This window comes from Dermacentor andersoni, chromosome 7, assembly GCF_023375885.2.
Source record: "Dermacentor andersoni chromosome 7, qqDerAnde1_hic_scaffold, whole genome shotgun sequence".
NCBI lineage: Eukaryota > Metazoa > Arthropoda > Arachnida > Ixodida > Ixodidae > Dermacentor > Dermacentor andersoni.
This window is the reverse complement of record NC_092820.1, coordinates 41,306,485-41,332,401: the sequence shown is the minus strand read 5'-3', so window position 1 is coordinate 41,332,401 and position 25,917 is coordinate 41,306,485. Positions and strand designations below refer to the sequence as shown.

Here is a 25,917-nt window from a genome sequence, read left to right as displayed (position 1 = left end):
GCCACAATGGCGGCGTTGTTATGGTTTTGAGCGCTCACACGTGTTGCTCTGGTAGGTTTCGGGCCGTGGCAAAGGCGCTGAGTGGGCGGGTTTGCGTTAGTCACCGTGTCTTGTTGCGCTGTGTTACCTGCACCCTGCTCTGCCAGATGTTGCGCGAGCGCGCGACACCACGCGCAGCGCGGCGTGGTTTCGCGAAAGACGTAAACAAGAGAGGAGGGTGGCCCAAAAGGCGGAGCATCGCCATGAGCAACGCCAAATTCCGGCTTCACTTTTGCTTCGCAAAGAGTGACGTCAGGGCCTCTCCTTAGTTTCCTTCCTCCGTGTTTCGCGGCGAGAAATGTAAACAAGAGAGGAGAGCTGGCCCGATAGGCGGAGCAACGCCATGAGCAACGCCAACTTCCGGCTTCACTTTCACTTCACAAAGAGTGACATCAGGGCCTCTCCCGAGTTTCCTTCCTCCGTGGGTAATCTAGAAGACGCAAGCGTTGGGAGGCGAACCGCCGAGCCTACAAGAGAGCCTAAAGCGAGCACGAAAAGAGTGAAAATTGCCAACAACGGGAGTTTGCGTCCCCCAACCCTTGGGTCCTTGGTTGGGCGTTGCGCACGCATTGTCAGATCTGGACGCATTCCGGAAGCGAAATTATTGTCAGGCACTTGGTTAACAAGCACCTAATCGATTTACAGATGTGACGGGACCATGAACGAAGTCGACTGCATGTTCAAACTGCATGCTCGAACTGCTGAAGCGAAAGGAGGCAGAAGTGAAAAAAGACGCAAAAAGCTGCACCTGATTATGACGGCATCATAAAGTTTATTTATTCATTGACCCCAAGCATTTGGGGCCGCAGGCACGACCGAAAGTAGTTTTGCTATATTAGAGTGGCAGCAAAAAGACAAAGTAAAACATACACGCTGAAAGAACAAGAATATCAGGAATATCAGCAACAGTCCCATACAATTCATGCCGGCGTTCACCATGCTCACTCAGGGAAACGCATCCTCGCGGCGTTGTTATACCAGATCGCGCGAGTCGAACTTCGCGCGTGATCGTTCTGCAATGCAGCGCACAATGCCTCTTGAGGCAGGGAAGAAGATTAAAACAACTTATAAGGGAGAAGAAGCGCTGGAACGGCGTTAACGAGACGCGAAGTGACAGATACACAACTATAGTGATTGAAGAGTAGCAATAGTGGTGGCCCTGGCCAGATGTGCATGGCGTGTCAACCACAACCGACCAGGAAACACAACTGCCTGAAAAAAAAAAAAAAAAGGCGTTGAGAAATATATCAATTAGAAAGCAGGCTGACTGTTCAGAGTCGAAATAAAGCCTCAAAGTATATCCGCAATGTTTTGTCTCGTAAGCATATTAGCACAAGCCCTCGGCATCGTATTACGAGTGTCCAGCCGCTGGTTCTGTGACCGTGTATAATGCGTGCCCCATGTGTGTGGCGACGACGTTCGGGCCGCACTACCCTGCAACGCGTCGGTGGCTCCACCTAGCGGCGATGGCCGCCCATAGTCCACGAGTCGGGCAGGACAACGGCGCAGGAGGAGCGCCTGCCAAGCGGGAACCGCGTCATGCCCTCCGAGTCCGCGCTGCAGCCGAAGACGTGCGCGAACTCCACCAGGTGGCGCAGCGGCAGGTTGACGCGATATGCGGCGGGCAGCAAGTGTCCCTCGTGCTCCAGGTAGTCCTCGTCGCTACTCTCGCAGTTGTCCAGAGCATAGTACACCAGGAAGAGACGCTCGGACGACATGTCTGGGAGCTTGGCGTACCGGCGGTCAGCGACTTGAGAACGCTGAACCGCCAACAGTTCCTGGAGAGGTTACAGAAGAAGAGCAGTTTCGTGTTAAAAGAATAAGAATGAAATAGCTTGAGCGCCATTATGTCGATACATGCAACACACTAGCACGGGCACACCCAAATCATACCGAGCATTTTGTTAACCCCATGAGCGCGATCTTGTGCGCGACAGCGACGAGGGACGGCTTCGTGCGGCGGATCGGGCCGTCGCTTGAACAGTTCGCCCGGTCTTGTGATCGCTCGGTTCTGCCAGTCTGGAATTCGTCGCTCGTCGCCCGGAAGTGCTATGAGAGACTAGCCAATAGCGCGAAGCCGCAACTGGATGTACATCACTCAAGTACTATCGACTGTGGCACAAAACGAAAAAACGATTGAATTATTATAGTGCAAGGATAAGAACCTACTGGAAGACCTTCAGAAATATTTTATGCTGCCTTTTACAGTAAAACACATCAACTTAAGGTAATAAAACACGCGTCACGCTAGTTTCGGCGCCTCTACTGCTGCCCTCATAGGCAACACCAGGGAGACGACGCTCGAAGTCATCGCTCGCATGGGGTACGATTTGTAGGCGACGAGCGAACGCGACAGCCATCGTTGCTTGTCGTTGTCGCGCGCAAGATCGCTTATTGCATGGAGTTTATACTATTAAGCAGAGTTGCTGATTTCTAGCGAGTACGACGGACGCCATGCGTCATGGTTTCAGATGCAGCATGCGCATACGTATGTAGCGCAATTTGAACCCATTTTATCCGCAAGAAGCATTTACTTATTCAATACCGTGCAACCCCGGATGCGCTAAAGCGAGCTTTATAGTTTCTTTTGCTTTCGCCCCGACGGCCGGCGCCACCGCTTAACTAACTTGTGGCAGCACCCTTGGTGACGGGTGAACAGTATTCCAACCAACTCAGGCCAAAAAGAAAGGAAAATAATAAAAAAGTGAAAAGAAAGAAAGAAAAAGACAACGTTGTAAAAAAGAAAAGGAGAGAGAGAGCCGGTTCATTAGCGGCGCACTAGGGTCCACAACTCGGAGAGCTGTCTTTTCGTCACGCTCGCCGCAGCCAGCAGCACTTCGTCCCAGTTGCCTGATGTGGCATCGCCAGCTGGTCGAAATGCCAACACGCGGGATCAGGTGGCGTCATCTGGCGGAAAAGCGGAGAGGTTCTTGCACCGTAGCACTACTATAGTGTTCAATGATCTCGTCCTCTTCCCCGCATGCCCTACAGATGGTGCTGGTTATGGTTGGGTCGTAGAATGTAAAGACGTCTACCCAGCGGTCGATTTAGGCACCACTGGCCTCCTTGAAGCGCTTGGGTTCAGCGGGACCAGTGGAAAAATAAACATGTCCGCAATAGGCATTAGTGAGAGGCGATTGGAGGATTGGCGGAGTAAAAGTAGGGAAACGACAAATAACGGAGACGTACAAAAGCAGAGTTCGCAATAGGGGATCAGAAAACTTGGGTGTGGTAGCTCACAGTGTTTTTTTCCGGCATACGCCACGCGCGTATGCCGCTGTGATTGGTTTTCCTATTCTGCAGGAGAACAGCCAGGCCGCCGAACCCACGACCCCAAAACCCCGCGAGGTTCGCAAAGAACTTTTAAAGAAACAAGCCGCCCAGCGTGGATTCGAACGGTGAAACTAGATATATTCAGAAGTGTTACCTCTTGACAGCTCCAGCGACACAACTAGATGAGCAGATCTATGATGAGCTGGTCTATGAATTAGAACCATGGTGGAACAAGTTAAGCAAGGCTAGGAGTATGACGTTAAAGGAAGGAAGGGGAAAAGAGGACAATGTAGTCTTTCCACTACGCCCCGGGGCGTGCCATCTCTACACAAATGTTCCTACGGGTAGAGCACTGCTCCGCATGCACCTGTGACTATTTGTTCCAACCAATACCGTATGACATAGCGCAAGACTCATTGCGGGGAACATTGTGTCGGCGTCGGTGATGGAGCGCGGGTCTGAAGAACTATGATTGCCTGACACAATAATTCGCTGACAATTGGCATCTATAAAACAACATCAAGATGGAAGAACCTAAATGAAGCCACTGGTATATATTTACACTTCACCATAGGGAAAGCCATATACGGGGTCCTAAATATTTTTCGTTTAACGTGTTCGAAAAAAGATTTTGCGCTGGCCACTGCAGTGTTGTTACTCCAATTCTTCAGAAAGATAGCATTTTGGAGCCCACCTGGTTCAGTGTAACATTTGCCAAAGTAAATTGCCTGGTTTTGATTAAAAAAAAGTGTAAAGATGTCTTCGCTTATGGGTATATGCGAGTTGCTGCCATGACGACGCAAACATAAACTTGTGTCGCCGCCTGCCGGCAGCTGCAGAAAGCAGCGTTTCAGGGAGGAGTGCCGCGTGTCCCATCCCCATAAACGAAGGCAAATTGTCACTTTTTTTGGTAAACAAAGGCAATTAACTGTGGCAAGTGTTACACTGAACAACGTGGACCCCGAAATGCGATTCTTCAGCTAAATTTCAGCAAGAACAGTGCAGTGGTAAGCGCAAAACCTTTCTCGAACACGTTAAGCGAAATATGCAGAACTCTGTACGTGATGTAGCCGGTTGACAGCCATAGCCTACTGTGACCAATATGACGTGCTCGAACAATGACTTGGCACAAACTGCTGAGAAATGTTGACTACCCGAGCACCCTTAAGTTCTGTAAGGTGTATGTTTCGCACGAAACACCATTTTAGCACTCTCAAATTAACGAAAGGGTGCACTAGGGTTGTGCTGCTAACAAAAAAAAATTAAATTGTGGGGTTTTACGTGCCAAAACCACTTTCTGATTATGAGGCACGCCGTAGTGGAGGATTCTGGAAATTTCGACCACCTGGGGTTCTTTAACGTGCACCTAAATCTTAGTACACGGGTGCTTTCGCATTTCGCCCCCATCGAAATGCGGCCGCCGTGGCCGGGATTCGATCCCGCGACCTCGTGCTCAGCAGCCCAACACCATAGCCACTGAGCAACCACGGCGGGTGTGCTGCTAACAAGTGCACCAAAAAATCAGCATTCTAAAAATAGTTTACACCTTTGGGGCCGATCTTGTCCCACAGCGATATTCGTCACCTGCATTGCTTGCGTTTCCGTTCTTCAAAATTCTGCGCTCGCTACCTTCCTGTCGAGAATGCTATGTCAAGCTGATGACGCGCATGTAGTTCATGGCCTGAAGTACTGGGCGCGGAGCGTTAAGGCAAGGAAAGGTGCGCAAGGCAGATGACGATTATTGTGGTGGGACAAGCCCCAAAGGGTGCAAACTTTTTGAATAGTGAGGGAAGTAAGGGTGCAAAAATGGTATTTCCACGTCCAACTCACCCTCGAGGGTGTAATTTTGCTGAATGTGTGCGCAACGGGGCCTCGCGTATACTTAACAGGGATAAGCGGGCTAGTTGGTGGTCGTTATTGGAATGCATCATGTAACCGCACAAAAACAAGGGACAAAGTCCTGCCAGCATGAAATGCAACATAGCGTGTTCTTACAGTTGCAAAGACTGCACAGCACAGGATTTCAGCATGATATGGTCACCTCGGTGCTAGAAACCCTCGCCAAGGAAGCGCGGGGCCCATCAGAGCTCCGCCCAAGCGTAGAGCCGCAACGTCGTAGACCTGTTGCCATCCCGTACTACCACCAAATCTCCCACCGCCTCAAAAAGGTGGCTGAAAAATGTGAAGTACCGGTGGTTTTCACGGCGCCCAAAAACTGGCGGGCATGTGCAACATGGTGCAGGGTAAGAACAAAAGAAATGAATGTGATATCAAGCACGTCGACAGGTTCGTCCCATGCAGAATAGGGGTAGTGTATCAGATACCTCTCTCTTGTGCCTAAACGTCAGACTGCAGGAGCACCGCGCAGGAGTAGAAGGATTGGCGGGGGGTGGCAAACTGGCTGACCATTGTCGCCACTGTCGTAATTGCACGCCTAGGTTCCGCGACACTAAAGTCTTGAAGATGTTTGCGTCACAACTGAGCCGAAAAATCTATGAAGCTTACTGTATAAAAATGCAATCTGGGAGCTGCGTAAGCAGCTCTTCAGTGTCATTGAGCGATAAAGAGTTCAAATATTTACAAGCAAATTTGCGGCACTCACGCCCGCATGCCAACGTCGAGTGATGGCTGTCTGATGATTAGCAAGTGTGATTACGATGCCTGTATAAATGTGAGATTTCCAGGATTAAATCTTAGTTGAAGTTCCGCGCCTGTCTTGTGTGTTCCTTCTTTGTCCCTTGTTTTTGTGCGGTTACATGATGCATTCCAATTCCTCGCGTATACAAGGGCTGGGCGCGTGCACTCCTAAAGCGAACCGCGTAGTAGTGACATTAAAACTGGAAATTGCTCTCGTGACCGTAATCCAGATTTCTCGCGAGGCTGTTTGCCAAGCCACGGCGTATAGTGACTTTTCCAACCGACATGCACGAACACAGTTCTCAAGTTTTATGACACTGAGAATGCTGACGCGGCTCAAAAGACTACCGCTGCATGTGCAACGGGCAATATTTTTTTTTTATTTGGAGCATGACCATTGCAGCCGTAAGGAGGGCAACGATACGATTAAGAGAAGGCGCGGTCGCAACTTCTATCGGGGAAGCGCACCTTGAAGGCGCCGTATGCAATCTGCAGTGCCACCGTCTGCTCAAGCACTGCGCCCCTGGACAGCGCAGGGTCGGGCGGTGGCGTTGGGCGTCGGAGGCTACGCGGCAGCTGCCCGAGGTCTTCCTCGAAGCAGTTCAGGAGAAGCTCCAGGCGCCTCTGAAGGTCGTCTGCGGAACTGCACCCCAGCATGAATATCAGCACTTGAGATCCAGCCATCTTTTTTTTTTTCAGGACTCGATATCAACTAATGTAGATGGAAAAGACCGCTCTTTAGCGCAGGACATTAAGGCTAAAGTATTTCTTTCGCTTTTGAAGTTCACGCTTGATCTGCAGCAACAGCATGTTAGTATGACGTCACGGGCTTCCGCACATTCGGGTCTTTTTTTTCTTCCTAAAATTTGCAGAACTTGTAGAGCTGGGACTTTTATTTCTTTGAAATGTCGTGCGTTCCTTTTTATTGGTACACGATTAAGCTGCCCCGAGAAGCTGCTGTGCTTACCCAAGGGCTAGAGCGGGAACTCCGAGTCCACCCTGTGTTCTTGCGTCTTCTCTGGCTTAAGGACTTCGCTGACGGCAAGCTAGTTCAGCGCAGCTCATTTACTTATTGTCCTTCCGAACAGTTGACCAGTCGTGGTGATGCAAAAAGATCAACACGGTAATTATTCCCAGAAGGGCCAGCTGCCACCTCCCCAGGACATCGGCACAATATGCGTCGGTAAACAGCGAGAATGCTCTGCACATTAGCAAGTTTGCGTCGATGGGGCTACTGCATGGAAGGATACACAGCGAACTATACTGGCCTTGTACCAAACGCAAGCATCACCCGTCGAAGCACAATAGCCTTTACACCACAAACACCGTTGTACAACATATACAGTAGCCGATGGGTGATCGGTGAGCTGATCTACAATATAGGCACCGGTGCGCGTTTGTACCTGCTAGCAGGACGAAGTTCTCTCGCATGCATCCGCCGACTCCCCCCAATCCCTTTTCCTAATTTCTTCAAAAGTGAACTCATCATTACGTGAACTGCAGTATATTTTTGAATAAGAGACCACTTCACTGAAGTTCTTCCGGCCTGTGATGCAATTTTGCGAGGAGCCTTGAACGCTTTCGGGTATTGCTTTATATCGTGCTGCTTCATTGCGCTTCGTTACGATTTTATGTCTGATTTGAACTTGTTCTTTTTGTAGGCACATGTTTGATTTGCGGAACCTGCTCGATGAAATCTATTGCATTGTATAGATTGATATTTTTTTGTACTCATCACCAAATCTCTGTGTGCTGCTCAAATGTTGTGGTGATCAGGTCCCATCAAGCAGTTCTAAACATTTCTTGCTGGTCACCCACACCACGCTTTTGTTGCAGTTTGCAGCAAATAAATTCAAATTCAAGACGTTAAGACATCCAATCCTTGGCCGTCCCAGACTGTGCCTCTGTTCCCTCAGCGCCCGTTCCGACGCTTGAATACCGGTTATCTGCTCCATTCCTTACATATCCTGTCCGGCCTAATCTCAAGTATATAATCAGTGGTGTTAAACGTCACTATTATAATCTGTCTCTATTGCATTTTTTTCTAATATCCCTCTACGGCTGAGGAAAAAATTTTGGCCAGGACCACTTGGCCTGTCTGTCACGCGGCATTGTGAAAATTGCGAGACGACAAATAAGACGCGTACACTCATTATGCAAAATTACGCTGAACAAAAGAACAGAAGATTTTTTTCCGATCCTATGACTTTTTCGCCATTAGTGCACCGCTATTCCTTAATATTTTTTTCGGGCTGCCCCCACGTTGTCTGTTTGCAACGCAATGTCACAGAACCAAAAATAACTCACCACGTCAAAGTGACGTGTACTCATTGAAGTTGCCTTATTATGCCGAGCAAGACCTTCATATTTCTTTTTCGGAATCACCGGACAGTGGGGCTTCCTTGCGAAAGGAATAGAAGATAGCACTCCACCGATCGCTCTGGCACTGGCTACTTAGAGCCACCGGCAGGAATGCATTCCTTTTCGTATGATACACATTTTTGCATGGCAATATATGCAACATCGCTCTGACATCTACGTTTCGCCACATACCCGTTTTAGCGGCGTTTTAATTTTCCGTTGCACGCCGCCGCCTTTTTCGACCGGTGTCCGCTAGCTAAGCAAGAGGAACCGGACCAGTCACAGACGCCGGCACCAATCTCCCTCGTCCGGTTATCTACTTTCACTGCACCAGCTCTTTCCATTCCTGTGCGCTCCTCTCATCTTGGCAGGTAATTAGATAAAAAAGGAAAAAAAAAGAAAAATCTGTCGAAGTGGGCAATGCTATTCGCTTTGAAAGCAAACGAAAGTGGCCTCCTATAAGCGGAGAGAGCGATTGATTGGGCTATTCAAACAACGCTGCGGGTCACCACCCGATGCTTGTATCGGTGGCTACGGAAGTTTGGCGTCCGGACTTTGGAATAAGCTCAGAATGGAATAGTTTTACGTTATACAGCCGCAGCTGCCCACATTCTCCTGCCATTCCATCGGTAGTTGTCCCATCTTTAGCTTCTTTGCTATTTCAATTACGTATGTCTTATTTTGAGTTTCGGACGTACAGGTTATATACTAGTACTGGCTTAATGCACTGACCTTACAGTTTTTCATTCCAAGAATATTCGTATATACGCTGCGATCCGTGACTTAAGAAGGCATGTAGTTTGCACTTTAACCCCAATTTTGTTTGTCTGGAGATTTCTTATGATCCGGCCACCCTGCGACTACTTTGCGCATATTGACACATGTACTTGTTTATCTTTATCGGGAGACACGTTTCACCGCCTAACAAATGTTATCGCACAGCGCAGGACGCGCCTGCATGTATCGGAAGTTTCTGGAATGTTATCGCTGCTTCCATCCGCTGTGTGTGACGGACCCTTGTGTAATCTGATCGCATGTGGGCGCGACGCGAATGATGTAGAACTTTGTGGATGGCACGCGGGTCCCAACGATTACTCTGGAACATTCAACGACTGATGTATAAAAGCCGACGCGCTTGACCAGCTGATCAGATTTTTGACGATCGCGGACCGTGTTCGCCGCTATCGTTGTGCTATAAGTGTAGCCTGTTTTTGTGGGCACAGGTTCGCCCAATAAAAGTTAGTCTTTCACAGTATTGCTACTGTGTTCTTCAACGTCACCACCACGTGACATCTGGTGGAGGTGCTTGTGCGTTCATGTACCGAACGCCCCCGCAAAGCCGCGATCCAAGCCCGAAGCCCGAGGACAAAACCAACATCGCCCAAGACCAGCGTGCTAGCTGCCGACAGCAAGGACTGCACCCAGAGCACGGACTTCTACCTGAGACGACAAAGAAGATCGTGGCCAAGACAACCCCAATGGCTGCCTCAGCGTTCCCCGTTACCTGCAACAACCTCGGGACCCACCGACCTTTCATGGAGCAGCTACTGAAGACCCGGAATCCTGGCTGGAGACCTACGAACGAATCGCGACTTTCAACAACTGGGACTCCGACGACAAGCTGCGGCATGTATACTGCGCCTTAGAAGGCGCAGCCAGAACGTGGTTTGAGAACCGGGAGTCGACCATGACAACATGGGACCTGTTCCGTAGAGGCTTCCTGCGCACCTTTACGAGCGTCGTGCGCAAGGAAAGGGCCGAAGCTATGCTGGACGCCCGAGTGTAGCTACCTAACGAGAACGTTGCCATCTTTACGGAAGAAATGAGCCGTCTGTTCCACGATGCCGACCCGGATATGTCCGAGGAGAAGTCCGCCTATTGATGCGTGGTGTAAAGGAGGAACTTTTCGCTGGAATGGTACGAAGCCCACCGAAGACTGTCGACGAGTTTCTTCGCGAGGCCACTAGCATCGAGAAGACACTGGAAATGCGGAACCGGCAATTCAACCGCCGCACTAACTCGACGCCGGAGTTCAGTCACTACACTTACGACCTGCGCGAGACTATTCGAGTGGTCGTGCGGGAGGAGCTACAGAAGCTGTTCCTGTCATCACAGCCTCAAGTGGCTTCGATTGCCGACGCCGTACGTGAGGAGCTCCAACAACAACTCGGAGTAGCTCCTGAATCGCCGCAGCCTCAGCCGCAAGCGATGACATACGCCGCTGTAGCCCGCCGTTATGTTCCCCCTCCGCGCCCACGGCAGGGCCCAGTGACGACACAGTTCCGTCGTCCACCACCACCCCCGCCGCCAGCACGCCAACCCGTCACCCCACGCGGCATTCCAAGGAAGACTGACGTTTGGCGCGCCCCCGACCACCGTCCATTTTGCTGTCACTGCGGAGAAGCCGGGCACATCTACGGCCGATGCTCATACCGGGAGATGGGACTCCAAGGGTTCGCCGTTAACGCGCCGCGACCACAGATTGGCGAACGACCTCGCGATATCGCCGACTACCTCGCCGCCACTCAGTGGAGCTCTCGACGACCGTCGCGTTCGCAATCACCAGGCACTGTCGCCGCTACCTGTCGCCGCTACCTGTCGCCGCAGCGCCGACCATACACTGGCCCAGCCCGGGGCCGGTCAGCGAGCCCATATCCAGAAAACTAAAAGCAGCAACCGATGGAGGCGCGGTTGCTCTTCGTCGAACTGACTAAGATCCTCCGCCACCGATGAAGACGCCGAAGAAACTACCTCGACGACATAACGACACGCCGCTGTCCCGACGAAGTCTGGAAGCAAAGAATACGACGACGGACAACCTGATGACGTCACATACCAGCCACAGGTCAACGCGACGCAGCCGTGATCCGACGCCAAGACCGAACTGCAATGCAAGACAAAGAACCACCGACCTTGACGTGCTTCTCGGCGGCCACGCAGTCACCGCCTTAGTCGATACACGGGCCGATTACTCCGTCATGAGTGGACACATCGCCGCCCCGTTGAAAAAAGTTAAGACTATACATGGGAAGGCCCGCAAATTCGGACCGCTGGAGGACACTTCATTACGCCGACTGGAATCTGCACGGCAAGGATTACCGTTCATGACCGGACTTACCCTGCCACCTTCGTTATTTTCCAACAGTGTTCACGAGACGTCATTCTTAGCATGGATTTCTTGAGCCAACACGACGCAACCATAGACCTGAAGTCAAAATCGATAACGTTGTCGGAAGATCAAGCGATACCGCCGAGAGCTCTCGTAGTCACCACGCCTTGAGTGTGCTCGAAGATCAAGTGAGCATCCCGCCACGCTCCAGCATTATTATTGCCGTCGGCACCGAAACACCCGCTGACGTAGAAAGCGTCATCGAGGGCGACCAAAATCTACTGCTCGACCGTGAAATTTGCGTCGCAAGAGGGATCGCTCGACTCCACGGAGGGAAAGCGGAAGTTATGCTAACCAACTTCAGCCAAGAGTTCAAGCACATCAACAAGGACACGACAATCGCATACATCAAGGAAATTGTGGAATTCAGCAATGCCTTTGTCCTCTCGGATTCTGCCGCATCTACCCCGATGAGCATAGCCCCTGAACCAGACTTCGACGTAAATCCAAGTCTTTCTATTAGTAAGCAGCAACAGATCAGAAGTCTTCTCCGACGATACAAAGGCTGCTTTTCGACGTCATCGAGGATTCGACAAACACCAGTTGCAAAGAATCACATAATAACCGAAGAGTGCGCTCGACCACTCCGCCAGAGCCCTTACCGAGTTTCGACGCGAGAACCTGAAGCTATTAGGCTACAAGTCGACGAAATGCTGCGCGACGACATCATCCAGCCGTCGAAAAGCCCGTGGGCATCTCCTGTAGTCCTGGTGAAGAAAAAGGATGGAACCCTACGCCTCCGCGTCGATTATCGTCGTCTGAACAAGATCACGAAGGCCGTATACCCCCTTCCACGGATAGGCGACGCATTGGATCGGCTCTGCAACGCTAAATACTTCTCGTCGATGGACCTCAAGTCTGGCTACTGGCAAATAGAAGTCGACAATAACGGACAATATAAATGTAGCCATTCGTTGCTTCAGTGGTGAACTGGTTGTATGCTTTTCCAAGGCTGTTTTAAAGTGCGCTTACACTTTGCTTCTTTTGAGGTAGGTATTCAGTGTGGTTTATTGAGAGGTGGCAGAGTCAAAGAGCAAACATTGAAGAGCGAGATGCCCGAGAAGCCTCCGACTCCCACACTGAAGCGAAGCTGCGTTACTGTGGATACAGGAGGCGCATGGTAATAATCGAGTGTATCTGTTGTGGGGATGCGCGACTCTCGCGCGTCCCCTGATGTTTTTCCCGCATAGCGCATCCCCTGATATGCTGTTTTCCCGCACGGCTCGCGTGGCCTGGCGGTCGGAGCGCGGTGCGAGAGAAACAAGCGCGGTGCGAGAGATGGCGCGACTGTCGCGCTGCTGCGGGGTTACTTGGGCGCCGGAAGGGAAGGCGCTTGGTCTCTTTGGGTTCGGGAAGGAAGCGGTACGGACGTGCCGTGCCGCGCCGACCCATGCTTCTGCGAGACCGTCTCACGTGGCCGCCTTGGACACCATTCGCGTGACCGTACACGCGAACGACCAGGCGTTGGGATCCAGCATGGGGCGGACATATTCGCTCGCAATGCGGTCGCGGTAAGTCGGACTTCTAGATTTGTCGCGCGCCCATCGGCATGTTTTGGGGATAGCAACTCGGCTAGCAGGCATTGATCTATGAAAGGTGCAATAAATGCCCTTGTGATTGTTTGCACTACTATGTACTGTCGTTCCTTTGTCCCAAGAGTACGGAGGAGAACCCCGTATCTCCCACACTGTATTCGTTGTTCTGGATCACCGTGTTCCGGATAGAGCTGATGGAGGTTGTCCGACACGCTCCAGCTCGCCGCCGCAACGGTGCATCAATGCCCAAATAGCTGCAAGCTGTCCTGCTCACCGCAGAAGTCCAAGCTTCTACTGGTGAGGCGGCACACAACCAAGGAGGACGTAGACAACATCAAGGTTATCTTCGAAAGGCATGACATTAAGCCAAGCAAGACCCTCAAGATCCTGAGCGTGCTCACCCTGGCGGACGGCAATAACAACGCAATGGTGGAACAACTCACAAATACTTCCGAGCAAGTCATGTGTACAACCTGCAGAATCACGACCCGACACAGAGGCATGAAAAAAGGTAATGCTCATACACGAGACACTGAAACAACCACTCGGATTACCTAAGAGCGCATCCACAGACAAGTTCCTCCATATGTGGCTACATATGACACCGTGGAGGAACTCATTGGAGGCTACTTGTCAAATGAAAGGGCAAGGCTAGCTCAAACACAAACGGGCCGCAAAGTGCTGACCTAACTTAAGTACGTTCCGCGAGACCAGCCTCAGCCGCAGGCGATACCGAAATCGCGGCGTCAACACGTAATTGTGCACCCGACCCCTCGAAACATACACCCGAACCACAGTGAGAGTCAGAGTGAGGCAAGAGCATAAGCACCAAATAATGCGTGCTCACGAATCCCCACAACGAGGTACACCAACGCAGCCACCACAGCGGCAAAAGAGCCAGGGTGGCCGTGGTGACGGACGGGTGCGAGCACCTGACCAGCGCGTTTCCATCCCGCGAGCTACGGCAAAAGACACAGAAGAGCTTGCCATCGCTCTCGCCCTCAAGCCAACCAGAACATCCACCATAGCCACGGATTGACAAGAGGCATGCCGCAATCAGGCTGGGTGGAACCCACGAAACAAGGTACCGGGCAGGAACGGTTCACATCGTGGGGACCCCGGTCCACTACTTCATGAGAGAACGAACGCGCCCATCTTACGACCCGATGTCTCGCCCATCAGGCCACGGAATAGACACTGGAACTCCCACCCTTCACGAGCTACCAAAAAATCAGGTTGTCTTTCGTCGTCGTATTCTTTGCTTCGAGTACAAACTCAACAGAACACACCAATCGCGGCACCCAAACCTCACAAAGAGCAAGGCAACAGACTAATCAAGACACAGATTAACAGGCCAGGATGCATATGCTACTCCCCAGACCATCCAACGCGCAATACTGCAATCAGCCAGGCATCTCAGACACACAACATAGGAACGTTTCAACAACCCAGACCTACCACCTCCTTCCCATTTCACGGAGCAGTGCGAGATACTGCTGCCCAGCTCCATTCCTGAAGATCAACTCCTGCTGGTCGAGAAGCTCGGCCGAGCCAAGACGGTAGAAGGCTGCCTGGGATAAGGACCCACCCCTTATATTGAAATACCCAATATATTTTCACTCTCCCGTCACTGGCCGCGCTGACAGTATGCACTTGTCAGTATGCACGCGCTGGCTGTCCGCGTTTCTTTTTGTTCATAAAGGAACGATCCTCCACGTCTCGGAACGCAGCTACTCGTATACGCAACCACGTGTCTCGAAGTAATACGACTATAATAGCTGTATAGCACAAGGGACACTATACGAAAGAGCTCAACCATGGTGCAAAGGCACGTTTAGCAGTTTGAAAGCCGGCTCGTGTACTATACTGCAACTAAGGAACTAAGTCTAAGTAACCTTCGACTATATACACGCAAGACAATGTTCGAGTACTGTCCCACTTTAGGCCTTTTCTAAGCGAGGAGTACCTCACCAGTAGTTCCTTGAGCGTGCTCGCAGTCGGAATGATCGCAGTCGGACGAACGAGGTAATATTTCACGTCCGCAGTAAAGAACACAGACATGGTTTTAAAAAAAGATGAGAGGACGTACAGTACCGGCAACGAGGCGCCGATTGTGCCGCTCTAAAATAGGCGCATACTTACCCTAGCGAATCGCTTTCGTAGGCGGCGTCAAACAGCCTCTCCACCAGTGCGTGGTAGAAGCGCACAGCGTAGCGGGACAGGTGCAACGTGAACAGGCTGTCGTTACTGGGCACCGATGCGTTGAACAGTGCGACGGGAACAGGGACGCGCCGTCTCGACGCGTCGTAGCTGGCATGCGTACGCATCGGAGACAACAGGGTGGGTGGAAGGCTGCTGGTGCTCTTGGCTTGTAGCTTCGCCCGCTGCTGGGAACGTGCGACGGCGTGGTAGAACTCAGCGGGCTTTTCCGCCGGGTAGCCGGCTGCGGGAGAGGCGTCTACGCAAGACTCGTTCCCGTGTCCGAAGAGTGCCACTCGCCGTCGCTTGAGCTGATAGCGGTGGACGAGCGCCTCGTACTCGCTGATCCAGGCCAGGTTAGAAATGCGGCGGCTGAAGACGTTCTCCAAATGCGCCAGCCTGTCTGCAATAAGCCCACGCTCGTCGTCCGTACGGAACAGGCTCGCCGAGAGTTTGACGAGGCAGGAAGGCAGTACGGTCTCCACAGCCATTAAGCACAGCGTACTGGAGTCCGCGGCATCGGCGAGCGTCCTGCCACGGAGATCCATGAAGAACAGCTGGCGCAATGCTGAGTGCTTTTCCGGCAGGAAGGGGGCTAACCGTACGAGCGCGAGGAAAGCTTCGTAGTTCATAACAGCCCTGGCAGGAAGTTCGCGCAGCGCAGCGGGGAGGTAGTTCCGGACGTATCGGGATGACTTTAGCTTCACGGTCGTCGTCGTATCGAACATAGAGGCACCGTCGAACGCCACGCGCAAGAATTCGGTGATCGCCGCGTCTACTTCGGAAAGTTTAACCACGACGTAGCCGCCGTACTTGAGCTCTTCTAGTTCAGCGACGCTAGGCTCTCGCGGGCTCGAAGCGAGACGAATGAACACAGTCATAATTTCGTCGATAAGCGCTGTGTCTGGCCTTTCGCTAAACGCGGAGGCGATGTCGCTCACAGCGTCGCGGAACTGCATCACCACAGAGGGTCTTAAAGCGTCGTTGCACGAGAAGACGTGCTTAGGTTTGCTCAGTTCGACGACAGTAGCCTCACCGGGACCCGCGCCGTTTACCATATCAAGGAATGTGGCTAAGCCTAGGTCTCGCATAATTTGACCGGCAAAGGTCCACGATTCTCGCGTAGTGGCAGCAGCTTCTCTCGGCCACTGCTTTATCGCCCAAGAGCTGAGGAGACGCGTCACGGACGCAGTCGCTGAGGATTCCTTGCTGCGATCAGCGCACGCATTGTATAGAGACACGGCCAAGCTGACGTCAGACTCCTGGGTCGACGGCAGCAGCGCCAGAAGACTTGCGACCAGCTGATCTTGAATGATGGTGTCGGTCGATACCATAGCGCCGGTGCCCTTGTTCTTGCCCAGCGGGTGCGCCGTAGCCCAGGACCCGCACACGTGTTCGTAGAAATTCTCGCACGGCCCCGCGGTGCTGCCCTCCAAGAGGGATTTGATGTAGTCTGCTTCGCGGTTGCAGAGTTCGGACGAGCAGAACAAGAGGCCGGCGGCGGCCACAGAACTGGCCCCAGTCGCCTCCGTGACGGTGTTATTCAGCGCAACCGTGGACCAAGTAATGTCGACCACGTGAGCGAGCCCTAGCAGTAGAAGCATCACGGCTAACACAAACAGAACCGTCAGGCAGCACGACATGTAACCGTAATCCTGGTCGTGCTCCATGGCGTGTGGTGCCTGGCTGTTCCCTTCCGGTGCTGCACCCACAGCTCCCGCCGCATTCGTCTGTGGACTCGGCTCTTCCGTCTTTCTGCCTTCCGGTCCCATTCCAGCAACGTCAGCGCCCTTGTGCCTCTTCGATTTGTGCTTTTTCTTTTTCTTGAGCTCGCCTTGTTCCCAAGACACAGATGGCGACATGACTTCGGCGGGTTGAGGGGATTGAAACATTGCAGTGTACTGTCTGTACGCCGGAAACTCGAACTCATTGTCGTCGCCCTCTCGGATTTCAGACAGCTTAACCATAGAAGCTTCCGCCGAGGGCTCAGCCGCGCCATGCTTATTTTTTAGTTGCGGCAATGCCTCACCAGCCCCGCTCATCCCTGGCTGGCTCAAATGTGCAGACGCTTTCAGAGGTTGAGCACCGTGCGCAGTTGTTACGGATGCCGGCGTTGGTGCTTTTTCAGAAGGCTTGATTTGTGGTTTTCCGATGGTTTGTGGTGAACTGGGTTTCTGGTTTTCCTGCCCTTTGGAGACTGCCTCTGCCGGAAATACTTTAGGAAGCCTGGCTTCCCCTTCCAACCCCGCAAACAGAAAAATGTTTTGGGCCTTCCTTCCGGGCGGCCTCCCAATCACTTGTTGCGACAATTGCGTTCCTGCAACTGGTTTGGAATTCGGCACAAGCACCATGTTGGGGTCCACGGGACGCTCCGCCGCTGATGGCTTGCGACATTTTTCATCCTTCTCCGAACTCTCTCTATATGAAGACCTTTGCTCTTTCTGTGCTTCCATGTGAGGCACTGGCGCTGAGCATGGTGTATCGCTGCCTGCCCTTGCAGGATCCACGTCTTTCGGCAAAAAGTGCTTGGCAAGCTTTGCTTCGCCTTCAATCACACTTTTCTGATCGTAACTTTTCGAGGTTGTTGTAGGATCTACGTTTTCAGTCTTTGTTGAAGTCATGCTGTTATCTGTAGTCCTGTAAGTGGTGACGCTAGCGAAGCTCGTTCGCGTCCTACAACTCTGCTGCGTTGTCTCTAACATGCTGGTGCGCTCCTCAGGGACGTCTTTGTAAGCGCCGCTCTGCACCTCTTCTGTAGCCAGTCGCTTCTCCGGGAATTTGTCAGAGCGACCTGGAATTTCCGACAAGTTAATGTCGTGCGCTTTATTCGCATTAGTGTGTCCGACCGAAGACTCCTTAGGTGGAGTTTTGCTCGCAGTGGCGACTCCTGCCGGTACTGCTTTCACCGGAGACTCTTTGTGTGGAAGAGTTTTGTTTCCAACGCTCTGCAACTCTTCTGTAGCCAGTCGCTTCTCCGGGAATTTGTCAGAGCGACCTGGAATTTCCGACAAGTTAATGTCGTGCGCTTTATTCGCATTAGTGTGTCCGACTGAAGACTCCTTAGGTGGAGCTTTGTTCGCAGTGGCGAGTCCTGCCGGTACTGCTTTCACCGGAGACTCTTTGGGTGGCAGAGTTTTGTTTCCAATGGTGTGTCCCGCTACTGTTGCTTTCGGCGAAGACTCCTTAGGTGGTGGAGTTTTACTTGTACTGGTGCGGCCTGTCCCTACTGCTTCCACCGAAGGTTCCTTAGGTGCAGTTTTACTCTTACTGGTGGGTCCTGCTGGTACTGCTTTGACCGAAGACTCCTTAGGTGGTGGAGCTTTGGCTGTAGTTTTGCTCTCACTGGCGTGTCCTACCGGTGAAGATTTCCCAGACGTCTTCTTAGTTTGAATCTTGCCCATATCAGCAAGTTCCGCTTGCAATGTTTTCACCGAAGATTCCTTAACGTTGTTTGCCTTGGTCTCAGATTTCGACGAAGGGCTCTGAAGTTCGCGGCGCTCTGTTACAAATTGTTCATGATCGTGTGATTGAGGGGACGAAGCAGGTGTAGTGGTGCTACGAGGTCGTCCTACAGAAGCTACTAACGATCTGTAAATGGGCACTTTGCCGGGGAGACTCGTGGCATAAGCCCTCGATGCATGTGGCGAAGAACTGCCGCTCAGAACATTTGGTGACAATGCGGCTGCATAAGGAGAATTTACCAAGGGCATGCCAGAACTTGGCGACATCGTGGACTGCGCTATCTTGAGGCCTGCATCTGCGTCAGGACTTACCGCGGCGAGCAGTTCTCTATACAGTGGTTTCGTTTTAACGCTTCCTTCGTTTGAAGCTGGGGAAAATGATGATCCCGGTGAAACAATACCCGGCGAGAAGGAACCGTAATTAGGTGACGTTGCGCGCGACAATGACCTCGACGCTGATCCGGCACAGTGTCCAAATGACGCTAGGAGGGGTCGAAGAGCACGCGCCTTCGTCTTTGGTCTATTCGTGTCAGTTTCGCCCTCTTTTGATGACGTTACTGGGCTTGTTGCAGGTGACTTGTCAGATGGCGCTTTAGCTCTGGCTGTAGGGCGCCTTTCAGGTGGCGAGGCTGGTGAGAGAACACCTGTGCTCCTTCGGCCTTTGTCTTGATAGGACGCGACAAGCACCCGCGTTTCAGGCTCTGCATAGGCGTTTAATACTTCCTTAGAGGCTTCTTTTTGTGGGGCAAGCGCAATGCAGGCGTCTGACGCCGACACTCTAATCGGATCACAGACAGTCGCTCCGGCCAGCCGACTCTTGTCTGGCTCACCGCTCGCTACCGTCGGACTCAATTGCTGGACCGGCGCTTTCGCATCGTACGTCTCAGGAAGCTTTTCAGGTGGCGAGGCTGGTGAGAGAACACCTGTGCTCCTTCGGCCTTTGTCTTGATGGTAGGACGCGACAAGCACCCGTGTTTCAGGCTCTGCATAGGCGGTTAATACTTCCTTAGAGGCTTCTTTTTGTGGGGCAAGCGCAACGCAGGCGTCTGACGCCGACACTCTAATCGGATCACAGACAGTCGCTCCGGCCAGCCGACTCTTGTCTGGCTCGCCGCTCGCTACCGTCGGACTCAATTGCTGGACCGGCGCTTTCGCACCGCGCGTCTCAGGAAGCTTTCCAAGTGGCGAGGCTGGTGAGAGAACTCCTGTGCTCCTCCGGCCTTTGTCTTTATGTTGGGACGCGACAAGCGGCCGCGTTGCGGGCTGTGCATAGACAGTTTGGTCTTCTGCGGAGGCTTCCTTTCGCGGGGCAAGCGCAATGTCTGACGTTGGCAATTCCATCGGTTCACAGGCAGTCTCTGCGGTCAGCCGACTCTTGTCTCGCTCGTCGCTCGCTCCGGTCGGACTCGATTGCTGGGCCTCTTTCTCTCCGTGTGTCGTGACGGGTGTTTCAGGTGGATGCCGTTTGTCGGCCGCCAACACTAACCTGCATGCGGCAGCTGATGGTGCTGCGGGAGAAGGTGCCGCAGCAGTTGCGGTGAGCGCTGAAGCGACTTTAGAGTGGAACTCTTTATCCGCTTCCTTTCCCCATGATGGCTCCTTAGAGTGCACGGGCAAATCAGACGTGCTCGCCTCGTCTTGTGCTATGTCGGTATTACGCGGAATTTCGGAAACGACGGCATTGATCACGTTGTAAATTGTACCAATTGCTCCCAGTAGCGAAAAACAAGAGTTCCTTCGCGGCTCTTTGGAGTGCAAGGGCAAGTGAGATGCACTCGCATGATTTTGTGCAGTGCCTGTCTCACACGGAATTTCGGACACTACGGTATTTATCATGTCTGAAAGTGTACCAATTTCTGGGGGCAGCGAAACACAAGAGCTCTTTGGTCCAGCAGAGTCGGGGCTTACTTGTGAAGAAAGCCCAGTTTGTACAATTTCAGCTTGTTGGCTTTGTGTACTTCGGTCATCGCCATGAGAGGTGGCAGCTGAGGTGTGTTGGCTCTGCTGAGCAAGTGAAAGCCGCGATTCTGGAACATGGACAGCAGAGCTTACCATGACAGTAGCTCTGGTATTAGCCTCGGTTGGTGCAGTAATATTTCCATGCCCAATTTCTTTTTCTAAAGCTTCCTTCTGTTGCGAGTGCTGTTTCAGCTTTCCATCGTCTTCTGGCAGGTGCGATGAAGGAGCTCCTATTTCTCGGCGTGGAATTTGGTGCTGATTCTCTGCAGCCGATGTCCTCGCGGCAGCAGCCGCATTGCTTGCTGACCAGTGAATGTGCGCGCGATCTATGTCACTTTCGCTGGTTGACATCAGCTTCGTTGTCAGTTGCAGGTCGGTGGCTTGTGTGCCGGCTCCGTGCTCGGGCGAAGCACAACCAATTGTCTCGTTTTGTTTAAGGGCAGTCATGTGCTCGCTTTCCGGTGGCGATTGCAGTACATCTGCAATAGCATGTGCGAACATTATTCCAAGCTGCCCGAACTTCTGCTCCAGATCCTCGATATCCATGCTCTTTATACTTGCTCTTTGGGAGTATAGCAGTTTCCCACCCTCCTTTGCTTGCTTTGGGATCTGGGAAGCATGTGTCGGAGTTTGCTGAGCAGTTGCCTGTGCTGGCCCTTTTACGACATCGTTCGTCGTCACCGATGGTACGTTTAAATAGGTTTTCATAGCTTCTTGCAGTGACGCGGCTGAAGTGGCCGGTATATCTTCAGTCAGTGGATGATCATTGATGTTGGCAAGGCCTGGCGGATGTGCCACAACTTTGTCTGCTTCTTTAGGCGACGGGTGCTGGACTGTTACCGGCAGCGCGTCAGGCTTCGGGAGTTGTGCCCTGCTCAGTTCCGGTGTTTCACTGACCAACGCCGCGGACGGCATATGCTCAGGTCTAACCGGTAGTGCGTTAGGCCTAATAGGTTGCACTTCGAGACACTTTGGCGCTGCGTTAGCCACTACCGATGATGGCGGATGCTGACTTCTCGCCAGTGGCACATCGGGTCTTGTTGGTAGACCCACCTGTGGCGCTACGCTGTTCACTGCCGCAGTCGTCACGTGCTGGGGTCTAACTGGCAGCTCGTTAGGTCTGACCAGTTGTCCCGTCTGTGGCACTCCGTTGGACAACATATTATCCGTGTTATTCGTTATCGGCAACGTATTGGGCTTTGCGGGCAGTGTTCCGCTCACTGCTGGAGGTACTGTGGCGATTTCCACAGACCCTAATTGCTGGGCTTCATTCGGCACCACATTACAGTTAGTAGGCTGTGCGTAACGCACTCCTGGGCCAGTATTGAGCGTTTCCGCAGATGGTGGGTGCTCAAATGTTTTCTGCTGCATCTCAGGCATTGTCTGTGTTGCTTCAGTGACCATCACATGATCGGCTTTGACTCGCAGCGCGCCCAGCCTTGTCAATCGTGCTTCGCTCACTTCCGTGGCTGCATCCACCATTTCCGGGCGTGAAAGGAATGTTCCCGGTATAACGTTAGGCATTGTCGGCCGTATATGACCTTCCGGCGCAACATGGGCCATTTCTGATGTCGGCGGATGCTGTGATACCTTCAGCGCGTCAGGCCCTGTCAGATGCGTTAGGTTCACTTTCTGTGCAGGGTCTAGGCGTGAAGGGTCTGTTTGAGTTACGGACATTCCCATCTGTGAGGCGCTCAGGACCGCACCCGTCAATGGCACATGTGGAGGGAAATGATGGCGTTGCGAAAAGCTCGGGTCATTGAGCATCCGCGGATCAGCGCCCCTAAACATTTGTGGCGCTGCAAGCGGCGCCATTCGCGGCCCGGGAGCACCCGCCGACAACCCGGGTCCCCGAACGAACTCGAGCGGCGCCCGGGGCAAATGGGCGCCCGGTGTAATTTCGACGGGCGCAACAGTCGTAACGGGCGCATTATGCACTGAGACCGGAAGTTGTTGGTTTGTATGTTTCCCGGTGACTACGAGCAGAGTACGGGAATATAACGCGTCTTCGTTTGCTTCAGCAGAAGGTCGCAGTAAGGTGCGTTCAGAGGAGCGACGTGTCGCGGGGCACTCGTCTTCCGGCTTGGGCGCCGCAGGTCTGGGCAGCACGCGCGTTGCGCTCGCCTGCAGCAGCGGCACGCCATTCGGAGCCCCGCCGTTGACCGGCGGTCTCCGGTGGAACACGGCGTCCATGGCGGTGCGGAATGCGGACGAGACTCGAGCCGAGACGCTCGGAGCAGCTTTCGGGGCCGTGGACGGCTCGAGAACCCTCCGTGTCCTCGGGGTGTGTGTGAGGATACTCCGACTCGTTTCGACCGGGGCGCCGCCTGCGTCATTAGCCCATATAACGGTCTCAGTCATGTTACGCTTTCGCGTTAAAAAAAAAGGAAGCCGTCGGTAAAAACTCGTGATTGCCGCTTTGTCCAGAGTGAATTCGCGTTCCGTACTTACGTACAGCAGATGTTTTCCGCTTTGAGAGAATTTCACGCGGTTCAATGGAAATCGTGAACAGACAAACCCATCAATGATTAACATTCACTTGCCAGTGATGAACACAGTCCCTGTATTGAAACGTCGTGCTCTCTCTCTTTATATATATATATATATATATATATATATATATATATATATATTTATATATATTTATATATATTTATATTTATTTTATATATATATATATATATATATATATATATATATATATATATATATATATATATATATATATATATATATATGGTGTCCCAGCTAACCTTCGCTAGATTTTAAAAATATACAAATGCCACGCGTATAGCTGAACAGAGCCAAGGTAGTGTTTGCGGTCGCTTGGAGACACTGAAATTATTTTTGCATTCCATATAGTTAGATTGTTACGTCTTAATGAACTTCTGCAATATTATAATTAGATGAAAAGTGTAAATGAGAAAATAGTACAGCGACATCATAAACTCCCGATAAAGCTTTCTGTTGCTCAATACCTGCTACATAAAAGTGTTTTTGCGAGCGTGAGAGAAGCCCGCAAATACACACAAAGTGCCACGAGCGGCCAGTCGCGCAGCAATTTTGTGTGCATTTGCGGGCTTTTCTCACGCTCTGAAAAAACACTTTATGTAGCACGTATAGAGCAACAGAAAGCTGTATCGGGAGTATTTCCTGTCACTGTACAATTTTCTCATTAGCACTTTCCATCAAATTGTAATTAATTGAATAAGACTAATTATCTAATTAGGCGGAATGAAAAATAGATTGAGTATCTCCAAGCGATGGCAAACAACATTACCTTTATTCTATTCAGCTGCGTTGCACTTGTATATTTCTAAACTCTGGCTAAAGCTAGCTGCGATACCATGTGCATATCGAGAGAGAGCAGCGCACGTGCAATGTGCAGACGTGGGTCGTTCCCTACCTGCGGCAAGTTGTTTCTCATCCACTTTCATTGCCTTTAACTTATCATTTCTTGAATTCAAATAGTACGTAAAAGTAATTTCCCCTGTACTGTACTTAGTGTCATTGTTTATTAGCTCCCAACATTATATATATATTTAGCCTTCGTCAGAGTACAGTAACGCATGTGTTACTGTACTCTGACGAAGGCTGGTCCACCAGCCGAAAACGTTAAGTAAAAGAAGTCTTCCAAAAAGTTCGTCGTCTCTTTCCCGCGTATGTTACGTCGGGTCCTGCGTGCTGAACTTTGAAGAAAACCCCTATATATATATATATATATATATATATATATATTTACAGTGAAGTAGACGCGCGTATGAAGCGGTTTATTGACGTTTCGGCAGGGGTCCGGCCTTCATCAGAATACATTGCATAATGTCAGTACAGTTAATATACATGTGCATATCAACCAAATGAAGATATGTTTACATGAAAAACGAATAAAATGGGCGAACAAAATCCATCTGAATCGTTCAAAGGACAGCTGATACATTTGAACGAAATCCAGATTCAAGTAACGTGACCCTAAGTTTATCGAATGAGTGGTCAGGAAGATGCACGTATCTTGAGATGGGCAGGTTGGGCAACGTGTTAGCGTGGGACTTATGATTGTTAAAGCGGAATCTGAAAGGCCCTTCTGTTTGTCCGATGTACCGTTTCTTGCACAGCGTACATTCAAGCATGTATATTACGTTTTTTGTGTCGCAGTCGAAATCGCCTTTGATTTTTAAACAAAAGTTTGAAGACGTACTAGTAACCTGTTGCGATGTGACCATGTAGGGGCATACTTTACATCGCGGTTTTCGACAAGGATGGCATCCGATGGCATCAGGGCAGTCAGTCTTAGATGATGATGCTAGTATATCTCGAATATTTCTAGCTTTATGGTATACTGCTTTAGGCGGATCAGAGAATATGTTTTTGAGGTGTTCACTTTGCATTAGAATATTGTGGTGTTTCTTTAATACATGCGAAACACTTGAGACTGACGCAGTGTGGCTTAGGACAAGATTTGTCTGGGGTGAGGGAGTCGGTTTGTTCGTAATGCAAAGAAGCGTCCTTCGGTCATGCATGTCAGCGCGTTTTATTGCATCGTCAATTAATTGTGGTGGGTAATTTTGTTTGGCTAAAGCGTTTTTTAGGGTACCGCAATTTTTTTGAAACTCTGATTGCTCAAAACAAATTCTTTTAAAACGCTTGGCTATAAAGAATGCTAGTCTTGCAATGTTTAACGTGACTGCTATCGAAGTGCAAATATTGACATCTGTCTGTCGGCTTTTTGTATAGGGCAGTAGATAGTTTATCGTTCAGCACTGAAACGCTGACGTCAAGGAAGTTAATAGTAGATGCAGAATACGTGTGAGAAAATTATATGGATGGATGGGCATTGTTAAAGTCAGATATGAAGGAAAGCAGTTCCTGTTCCCCATGAGGCCAAATCAGAAAAACATCGTCAATGTAACGTTTGCAATAAAAAGGTTTTAACGTCCTGGTTAGCAAAAATTTATCGTCTACCTGACCCATAAATATATTGGCGTAGTTGGGGCCAATTCGCGTACCCATACACGTCCCACTAACTTGCACATAGTGCTGTCCTTCAAATTCGAAGTTATTTAGTTCTAAAATAAGGGCTAGCAAAGTTACCAATGCGTCGCTATCGATGAGTTTCTCGGGTGATACACATTCGTAGCAATTGACGACTGCCATGATGCCATCAGAATGTGGAATGTTAGTATACAAAGATGCTACATCAAGTGTGACCAAAAGAGAACCTTGAGGAATAATGAGATCGATTATATCTGACAGGAAGTGGGTAATGTCTCTTACGTAAGAGGCAAAC

The 25,917-nt window shown here is 51.1% G+C and overlaps 1 protein-coding gene across 1 annotated transcript; it reads right to left on the bottom strand.

Annotated features, from left to right (window-relative positions):
- Positions 1-791: 791 nt before the first annotated feature.
- LOC126535387 (uncharacterized) lies at positions 792-19,776 on the bottom strand. The gene is made up of 3 exons (XM_055073103.2): positions 15,157-19,776; positions 6,418-6,592; positions 792-1,817 (listed from the first exon to the last, which is right to left on the bottom strand). The coding sequence occupies exons 1-3, from the start codon at positions 18,939-18,941 to the stop codon at positions 1,497-1,499; spliced, it is 4,281 nt and encodes a 1,426-aa protein (XP_054929078.1). The 5' UTR covers positions 18,942-19,776; the 3' UTR covers positions 792-1,496.
- Positions 19,777-25,917: the final 6,141 nt, after the last annotated feature.